The sequence below is a fragment of the Zingiber officinale genome, chromosome 10B, assembly GCF_018446385.1.
Source record: "Zingiber officinale cultivar Zhangliang chromosome 10B, Zo_v1.1, whole genome shotgun sequence".
Taxonomy (NCBI): domain Eukaryota; kingdom Viridiplantae; phylum Streptophyta; class Magnoliopsida; order Zingiberales; family Zingiberaceae; genus Zingiber; species Zingiber officinale.
In genome coordinates this window covers 4,364,771-4,374,080 of record NC_056005.1, presented here as the reverse complement: position 1 = coordinate 4,374,080, position 9,310 = coordinate 4,364,771, and the positions used below count along the sequence as shown (strand labels likewise).

At 37.7% G+C, this 9,310-nt stretch overlaps 2 protein-coding genes and 1 long non-coding RNA gene across 3 annotated transcripts; 1 reads left to right on the top strand and 2 right to left on the bottom strand.

Annotated features, from left to right (window-relative positions):
* Positions 1 to 573: 573 nt before the first annotated feature.
* Positions 574 to 1,501, top strand: LOC122030048. The gene is made up of 3 exons (XR_006125295.1): positions 574 to 918; positions 999 to 1,143; positions 1,333 to 1,501. It is a non-coding gene; the product is annotated as an uncharacterized LOC122030048 (long non-coding RNA).
* A 2,458-nt stretch (positions 1,502 to 3,959) lies between these two features.
* Positions 3,960 to 5,254, bottom strand: LOC122030594 (zinc finger protein CONSTANS-LIKE 3-like). The gene is made up of 2 exons (XM_042589799.1): positions 4,569 to 5,254; positions 3,960 to 4,480 (listed from the first exon to the last, which is right to left on the bottom strand). Exons 1-2 carry the CDS (start codon positions 5,181 to 5,183, stop codon positions 4,148 to 4,150), a joined length of 948 nt encoding a protein of 315 aa, XP_042445733.1. The 5' UTR covers positions 5,184 to 5,254; the 3' UTR covers positions 3,960 to 4,147.
* Positions 5,255 to 5,735: 481 nt separating this feature from the next.
* Positions 5,736 to 9,265, bottom strand: LOC122029613 (transcription factor MYB36-like). The gene is made up of 4 exons (XM_042588681.1): positions 7,176 to 9,265; positions 6,810 to 6,965; positions 6,592 to 6,721; positions 5,736 to 6,489 (listed from the first exon to the last, which is right to left on the bottom strand). Exons 2-4 carry the CDS (start codon positions 6,943 to 6,945, stop codon positions 5,889 to 5,891), a joined length of 867 nt encoding a protein of 288 aa, XP_042444615.1. The 5' UTR covers positions 6,946 to 6,965; positions 7,176 to 9,265; the 3' UTR covers positions 5,736 to 5,888.
* Between the last annotated feature and the right edge of the window lie 45 nt (positions 9,266 to 9,310).

The following is a 9,310-nucleotide window of genomic DNA, read 5'->3' as shown; positions in this document are numbered from 1 at the left end:
TAATTAACATATTATTATTTTATTCTCAATTTGATTCTTGACAAGCCACCGCCAAACTTTCTTAAGCAAAGATGGAATGTGGAGCTAATAAGTTTCCATGAGTCTTACATGCTGATATTTTACAGATGACTTTGGTTTCCAATTTTCCGTTCTGTTCTAAAGCTGATGCAATTAAATGTAGCAAAGACCCTTTTTTTTAAAAAATAAGTTATAAGACTGTTGAAGATTTGTTTGATCTGTCAATACTAATTTCAGATAATAGCACTGCATCTTAGCTCAATAATACACAACAACATTGTCTTTTTAGTGTCATGTATGTGATTTGAGACTGTTGGGCTAAGTTTTTTTTTTTTTTGTTTGGCAAGGAAATTGGTAGCTTTACGATATTAAGTATCTAAAACTGCTGGTTGCTTAGTCTTATTGGGATCTGAATACAACAGAAATAAAAGTTTAAACACACCAGCATGCTTAAATTACAAGCAGAGAAACACAATACAATGAGTACTTGGGACTACAGATAGGTACAAAATTATATCACCCTTCTCCATAACATAAATAGCTTATGCACAGGATTTCAGCTGAGAGAAAAAGACAGAGTTCGTCAGACGTCATGGAGGCTTAATATCTTTCTGAGAACAATCACCTTCAGCTCCAGGTATGAAACATACTCAGTGGTCTTCCTGAGCAATACCTGCAACTCAGCGGTCCTGCAACCAGGCACAACCATCTTGAGCTTCCTGAGCTTTCGCACCACCAAATGCTGCGGAGGTCTCCTCGCTCTCATTGCTACTCTTCTTTCCCTCCTTATCACAGAAGCTGAGGTCTTTCTCATTGCTGGCCAACAACCCAGTCTTGCTACACAAGCAAGCGATGAGCAGAAGCAGAGTATAAATAGGCTTCAAGTCGGTTGCCATGCAGGTGAAAATGAAATATAGTATATTTTTAATCTTATTTTAACTCGGGTTGTTTGCATGTGGACATAATTATTGGCTCGTCAGGGAATAGTAAGCAAATAAGACTCTCTGGCCATCACTTGGAGGTGACAAGTGACACTTGAATTGCAATGAACCAGAGAAAGGAGTGGCACAAGTATTGTAATGTCTAATTCGTGGAGTTTTGCAAGAGGACACTTCAGCACAGCCTGTAAGTTTTGCAGGACCCAGTTAAACTTAGCTTTAATTATTATTATTTTTAAAGTTTTTTATTTGGCTACATATATATATACGTATGTCTGTTTCTTTGTGCTTTTAGCAATGTTTAATGTATGTTAGTGAGAGTGTATAAGTCTTAGATTTGGTCTAAACTTAACTTACTCCTGGAATGTCTTGTCAGGTCATGTGGTATTGAAGCCGCAATCATTGAAAGCTGCAAATTTATGTATAAACTTCAAGAAATGTCAATGTTAACCATGCTTAAGAATTAAGATGGAGGATGCTCTTTTCTATTGTCAGGGTAACTTACTTTTCCAGATATAATAAGATTTCTTGTTTTATTTCTTCAACATCGAGAGTTTCAAGTTTATGTTCTTGCAAGAGTCAATTTTAGCCTCAAGGTGAAAAGTACTAGTTGGGCTAACTCAAGTGAATTGAGTACAACAGAATTGATGGTGTAGGTGAGACTTGAGAGAGATGGCATGATGTGTTAACTTAGTATAGACTTCCAATTATTGGGTCATATTCATGAGCTTTTCCTCAATAACTGTTTTATTAGTTATATTATTGAACAGTAATGAAAAAACTATGAATTAGAAGTCACTACACATGGATATGGAAAAGATGAACATTTTTTTATTATTATTTCAATAATTGATGGTTAAAAAGCCAGAGGAAAAATAGTATGATTAGTACACGTCTTGTTCTCAATCCATTCTCAATCATTGATTTAACTTATGACAGATCGGCGTATCAAAATGACTGATTCAATACAAATTTAATATTGTCTTGTTTGGTTTGATGAGAGTATGAGACCTCAATATTATAATTTCCCAAAATAATATAACTTTTATATTATTATTATTTTCCTTTATGCACCGTTGATATCTTACTCATGGATTGTATCAATCAATCATTGTACGACACCCTTGATAATTAATTCATATAAACTAACATGAATTTGACGAAATAAGAATCTTCATGGACAAAGGTAATTACAAGCTCTAAAACATCATCTAGTTTGAAAAAGAAATGCTTGAATTGATGAAGAGATCATAAATAATTGGTTGTCAATTAGGACAAAATAAAAGCTTTAGGTGAGTCCAAGAATAGGGTTGGGAGGACAAAGTGCACATGCACATCTCCTTCACTCGTGGGCTGCATTAAACACACCAAGTCCTTATCCAATTCATTTTTGTCCTTGGCTCCAATACCTCCTTATGTCACTTTCAAATTAATCATCACACTAAGCATTCCACTCATCGGTCCTCCCTATTTAATTAGAATTTAATTTGATGTCCACATAATTTACTCATTTTCATTGATATTTTACTCTTCAATTAAGAATCTCCATAATTTTGATAAATTCAAAATTAAATTATGTTAATATCTATTTTTTTCATACTGTAAATAATTTTAAATTTATGGATAAATTTTTCTGATTATTTTTTATATAAAAATATATATTATCATAATTTTTTTTAATTCCAAGATTGATAAAACGATCGAAAAATATTTATAAATATTTTAAATCGATAATATTAAAAAATATATCTTCCTCGATCATCTGGTTAAATCATTTCGCTAAAGCACAGTATATTATATGTTTTTAATAATTTAATATTTATATAAAAAATTAATTTAATTTTATAGGGTAAGAATTCCTTACAGTAGTTTAATGTTGGATATATATATTTACTGGGTTCAACGTCATGAGGCCGGAGAATATGGTAGAACGTGCAATTATAGCCGAAGGACCCGTCAAAATCAATTGAATCAAATTTATTTCTATTTGCAAGAGAATAAAATCCATAAAAAAAATACAATAATTAGGAGTACGGGCTAATATTGTCATTCTCAAAAAGATTCAAGATTTTTTTTTTAAAAAAAAATTGATTTAGCTCTGGTGTATAACTTTGACGCCTCAAGCGCATTAAAATGATGCTCAAGTGGAGAAAATGAATTACAAGGGTTAAAATGAGAAAATTGTAAAAAAAATTTAATATGCAGAATATACTCTTCTTGCATCATATTAATTCGCATGTCGATCCTTTTATTTATTTATATTTGAGAAGTATCCCCACTGCCATGAGCTAGCGGGGAGAAATAATGGATGGGAACAGAACAATCCGACCCGGATTTATTTGATCTAGAAAATTATGGATACCCATTGTGAATTATAAAGATAATTGGATATTTAAAATTGGCTTAAAGAGTTAAGTACACGTGAATACTTAATTCGATCCTACTTTCTCATATCTCTATCCGTGAATTTTTAAACTTATACTAAGAAACATAAATTATTATTATTATATTTATTAACATTAGCAAATATTTTGGCCGTGTCCTACAAACTAATAATTGAGACACCTGATTGACTCGAAGGCTCAAATATATTAAGAAAAATATGAAAAAAAAAACATTAAGAAAAATGAAAAATACGATACATGTCACAGAAGCATAAGAGTCGTCGACTTGAACGAATCCAATTAGTGATTTAAATTGATGTTTACTGAGTGATTTTTTTTCCCTTATACGTTATCCAATTGAAGTATTAATTGCTACAATGCGGCCCAAAAGTAAGCTAATAACATTATGGCCCAAAACAATAAAATAAATATTTTTTTTTTAAGAAAAGCACACCATTTTCATATTGTGAAGGAAATATAATTTAATAATTCTAATTTTAAAAAATTCTAATAAATATAGAGGAATATTTTCAAATTTGTAACGTTTAACAATTTAAAAAATTTTGAATTTCCAAAAAATATTTTTTTTAACAAAAATGTATAATATAATATAACGAGGTTCTGAAATTGACAAATAAATTTCACAAGCAAATAATTTACATTAATCGAGCTAGAAATTAACTGCTCGCGCCATGTAGTATCATTAATTACAATCCCCATGAACTATCAATTAATTCCATGGCTCTTGCTCTTCAATTCCAATTCGACAAGTTTCAATTCCAACTCTACGCTCTTGATCGATCGATTTCAATACGGCGACGGCACGACGCCGTAGTCGTCGTCCGCCATGAGCGCCGCCACCGCCTCCGCCGCCGTGGAGTAGATTCGGTCGACCTCCGTCTCCGCCTCCACCTCGGCACGCTTCACAAATCGGCCTTTCACCCTCGGTCGCGCCTCCGCGTACGCCTTCCGCGACGCGTACCTTATCGTCTTCTCGAACCGCCGGCTCTTCCTCTTCTCCCGGTACCTCATCAGCCTCGCCTCCCGCTCCTCACGCGATGCTTCCGGATACGTAGAGGGAAGACCCGCCGCCGCTGGTACCTGCGACACATCCGGCACCACCGCCGCCTCCGATGACTCCTGCAAAAAAAAGTGTAATTTTGTGGAGTTTTGGCGGTAATGTAAAATAAGTCGAAAAGTTTAAGGGGCCAAAACGGAATTTTCTTACGCTGTGGCCAAATGAAACGTCGGGTTCGGGTTTGGATCCCGTCACGTTGAGATCCGAGTAGCCGCAGGCGGGCGTGAGGATGCAGGACGGATCCGCTCCGTTAGCGGCCTTGGGCTCCTCCTCCGATGTGTTGTAGTCGAGGTCGAGGTAGGCGTCGGCGTCGGCGTCGGAGAAGAAGAACTGCGTCGGCACTGCCTCCTGGTGGACGAGGGAGTAGGCGTCGTCGTCGTCGTCGTGGAGGAAGGAGGCGCGTGCGGAGGCAGCGGGGCCGAGGAAGGGGGAGAGGGGGAGGCGCTGGTGGCGACGGGCGAGGGGGTTGGCGGCGTGGATGTCGGCGTCGCAGGAAGCGCAGAGAGCGGCGGCGTCCGCCTTGCAGATGACGGCGGCGGGAGCGGCCTCGCAGACCTCGCAGAGCCAAGCGCGCGCGTGGCGGGAGGCGAGCCCGTTAGCCCCGTGCACGGTGGCGTCGCAGGCGCCGCAGAGGAAGGCGGAGTCGGCGCGGCAGTGGAGGAGAGCGGGGTTGAGGCCGCAGGCGTCGCAGAGCTTCGAGGATGCTGCGGCGGCCCCTCGTGGGGGCGCGCCGCCTTCCTTCTTCACTTCGCCGCCGTTCGCCATGGCACTCGCGCTCCAGTCGCAGTGGCCAGTCTTCCGCTGGCTGTCGGCCGCTCATTTTTAGATTTTATTAGTTTTATTTTTGGGATTTTAGATTTCTCCCTATTTCCTATTGGTCCGCGCTCTATCTTCTTTCGCCGTGGTGGGGCGGGCATCCAATGAGAATTGAGACCGTGGCAGATTCTTAGCCGCTTGTATATTCATTTTTAATTTTTTTAGTTCTGTTTTCTGAAAAACATGACAACATCGAAATAATAAAAATAAAAAAATAAAAAAATCACAATCGCAAATGCCTTCAATAAATACGTTGACGGCTGGGACATGAGTTGTCGCAAGGAATAGATTGGCTGGTGGGTGGGTCTGTGGCTCCCGCGTCCTTTCAATTAAGCCTTTAGATTCCAAAAATCCAATTAAAGATCCACAGAATCCAAAAGGTGCATAACTAAACATATGATCTGCTAACTTTTGGACTTTTGGTCTAAATGTATCATCTTCTGATTTGAAATCCTTGAAATCTGATTTAATTATGTGAGTCATTATTCAGAAGTAGTATTATTGAGCTCAAACTAATAATGTTTTACAGTATTGGGAGGTCAAATACAAGCATTTTATCTCCAACAATCATTGGCAAGGCAGAGATATGTTAATGGTTGCACAATTCATTGAAAAGAAACAAAATTTACTAGACAGCAATCTCTAGAGTCCAGATCACAATCTCATGCACTCTTGAAGCAATAAAGAATCAGCTGAGCAGCTAAAGATTGCTTCTTCCTTCACTTCACTCGACCACCAACTCATACTCTCCTTCTCTAGTAATTCCTTGAAGCAGTCCAACTCCCGCAGCTGATCATTCTCTTCCTGCATCGAAAACCCTATCGTCGAACCACTCGTATCTTCATGCAAATTCTGCAAAGCTACTTCCTGCCTGATCTGAGATGATTCGAACACTGTATCATTGGGATTCACATGTTGTTGCACAAACTTTGGAGAGGTGATCAAATTGGTAAGTTGGCTCTCTTGGACATGGCAGATAGGCCAAAATGCACTGTCGTTGTTGCCCTTGTTCATGTAGCACATTTGGAGTCGTATCCTCTCCACAGTCGATGCGCTGATCAGGGTTTCCGAGTTTATTAATGCTCCCTGAAAATTGGAGTGTTCTTGGTTGATTGGAGAATACTGAGGAGATATTTTTGATCTGTTATTAATTTTCCTGTAGTCGCCAAGAAGTTTCTTCTTCAGCTTTGTGTTCCAGTAGTTCTTGATGTCATTATCTGTTCTCCCTGGTAGCTGTGCTGCCATGATTGACCACCTAATATATTGCATATCGAAGTGGTGTGTGATCAATAATTGACCCAATTAAACTATGATCAGAATCAAATACTACTGCCCAGTAGATCAGTTACTTTATTACCTGCTTCCAATACTTATGTAAAGGCTGAGTATGATTTGGTCTTCCTCTTCAGAGAAGCCGCCGTGTTTGATATTAGGCCTCAGATAATTAAGCCATCTCAATCTGCAGCTCTTTCCACATCTCTTCAGACCTGTAACGATCAATTAATAAAACTTATATCAGTTCTATAACTGTGAGGTATTGATTAGAGGTATTAGCATATATGCATGCATATCTACCAATCTTTTGAGGGAGGGCAATCCAATTGCCTCCAGTTCCATTCGTTTCGATGTAAGCTCTGAGCTTCGCATCCTCCTCGGCTGACCATGGCCCCTTCTTGACATTCGCCTTGTCACAACAGGGAGCCCTCCCCATCTCTTTCTCTTGCTCTCTTCCTAACTTCCACAAAACATGCAAACAGTGTTATGATGAAAAATATGATTAAGGATACAGTCGAGTCTAAACTTGGGCTGGCAACGAACAAGGTCAGGAAGGGCTTAATTTATAGCAATAGGAAGACACCTAATTGAGGGGGGGAGAAGATCGAGTATGGTCAGTGTGTGATGTGATGCTTACGAGAGAGGACAGAACTTGATGATACACACCTTTGTAGCAATTTCAACGTGAAATATTTTTATTTAATCGATCTCTAATCTGGCATAATATTGTTGACCAAGTCCATGACATGCGCCATTAGTGCTCGGGCCTCTCTTCCAAAGTCGCAACTCGCAAGACAGGAGCTATTATTAATAATCAAAACCGGCAAAGAGAAGACTTGCCTTGATCCCACCTAACATCGCATTGCGGATTAGCCAAAAGTTAGTGTTTGTTTATTGTTGATTAGACTGAAGACTAACGGAGATTATAATGATATATATGAATATGACTGCTTTAGTTTCTACAGAGCATACATACAACACCAGTGCTTTCCATTAATTGGCTATACAAAAGCTTCAGAAAGGTGTAAAAGTATCAAGGGCATACACACAACGCCATTAACAGTGTGTACAGAGGAACATGAGCCCAATATATATATATATATATATTCGAGTATTTAATTGCATATACATATCATTAAGATATGGAGGTCAAAAAGGAACCGAGTGCATTCACAGGAATTAAAAAAGACCTCTAGCCATGCAGCTGCTGAGACAAAGAATATATGATTTAGTAATTGAGATATACCAATCATTCCACCAAAAGTCCATCACCTTTTTTATTCAAACAATTAACTCTCTTTATGGATGGAGATCTGCTTCACACCTTGTCGAGCACTACAGAAGAAAATAACAAAAGGAAAGGTGTAATTTCTTTAACCATTAAAGCAAGCAAACTAAAGCTTGCATTGACCTGTGTAGGGGACAATTTTCTAAAAGATGGAGTACAACAAGCGTAAAGGCAATTATCATCGGCATAACAAGAGAATTAAGTAAATAAAATTGGAGACTTTGTATGTTTCTTCTTGTCCTTGGCTAACTTTGGGAATCTATGGGGGATGTCTCAAGACACCAACAGGGACTCAAATGTTGGAAAAAGACAGTGGGGATAAGCACAAGGTTATGACTTCTATGTTAATTAGCTTGCCAATTGATTTTCATTTGAAAAAAATAATAATGCTGTGCAAATACAATCCTCAGAATCAAGCTTGAATTCAAATTGTTAAATTTCAGATGGTGCCCTATTCTGCAAGATGTTTCACCATTAACATGCAGTCCTTTGAAAGATGGGGATGAGTGTCTGATCAAAACTTGGTCAGATTTAAAAAAATCTTATGCTTCATATTTCACTTTCATCATATCAACATCCTAATAGTAAAAGTTGTACTGCTACTGCTGCTAATAATAAAAGTAATTAATACGAGTCTTTGTCTGACGCTTGCATCAATAGTGCCATAAATTGGACCTGAAAACAAAAGCCAACTTGCGGTGTCGATGATTAGCACTTCATATTCCAGCCTTTTCACACTTCTACTAATCAATTAATTGCCTACGATGTCAACATATTGCCTCATACAATGATAAATTTTATTTCAAAAAAAAAAAACATGAAAAAGACGTGCACCAATTCATATATTTACAAAGCTTATTAGAAATATATTTCTGAGATTTATCTATTTAAAAAAAAAGGAAAGCAGTATTATTAGACACCAGTTTTTTGACATTAATTGTTGACTTTTTGAAAGGTCACCTGGATTTCTTCCATGTTTTTATATGAACAGGTAAGATACTACAGACAGTCAACTACATAACTCCAGAGTAGCTAACATGAAAATTATTTATCAAACTAGATTAGTTGATTTTCATCATTGGCAAAGTCAAGGTGGGATTATTTAAGGCATAGAAAACTTCCACGCATAGACTAAAATTTGCAATGTTAAGTCAACCTCATTGTCGGATGTAGAATTCCTTTTTAGCTCCATCCATGCATTTCTATTGCTTTGAACTACCGCCTATCTTCTTTCAACTACTACATATACTGAATTACAATATAAGAATCCGTTTTACCATTTCCTCTGGATGAACTGATGCAAATATCACACAAAAGGGTAAATTGCAGTAATAATCTACTATCCATAGATATTTAACACCAAGATAAAGATATGTTTCCTGAAGAGATCAAATTAGCATTTCCACCCTTTTATCCAGTAATCTTTTTCTAATCAGTAATTCACACCAACTAACATTGATTCTTGAAGTTGTTGCCTCACATGCAATCCAAGCTTCCCTTCTACTGTTGTTAT

Coding starts and splice junctions, on each gene's coding strand:
- LOC122030594 (XM_042589799.1), bottom strand. CDS start 5,183: ATGGCGAACGGCGGCGAAGTGAAGAAGGAAGGCGGCGCGCCCCCACGA. Junction 4,481..4,568: donor ACGTTTCATTTGGCCACAGC/GTAAGAAAATTC, acceptor TTTTTTTTGCAG/GAGTCATCGGAGGCGGCGGT.
- LOC122029613 (XM_042588681.1), bottom strand. CDS start 6,945: ATGGGGAGGGCTCCCTGTTGTGACAAGGCGAATGTCAAGAAGGGGCCA. Junction 6,722..6,809: donor TGCCCTCCCTCAAAAGATTG/GTAGATATGCAT, acceptor TGATCGTTACAG/GTCTGAAGAGATGTGGAAAG. Junction 6,490..6,591: donor TACATAAGTATTGGAAGCAG/GTAATAAAGTAA, acceptor GCAATATATTAG/GTGGTCAATCATGGCAGCAC.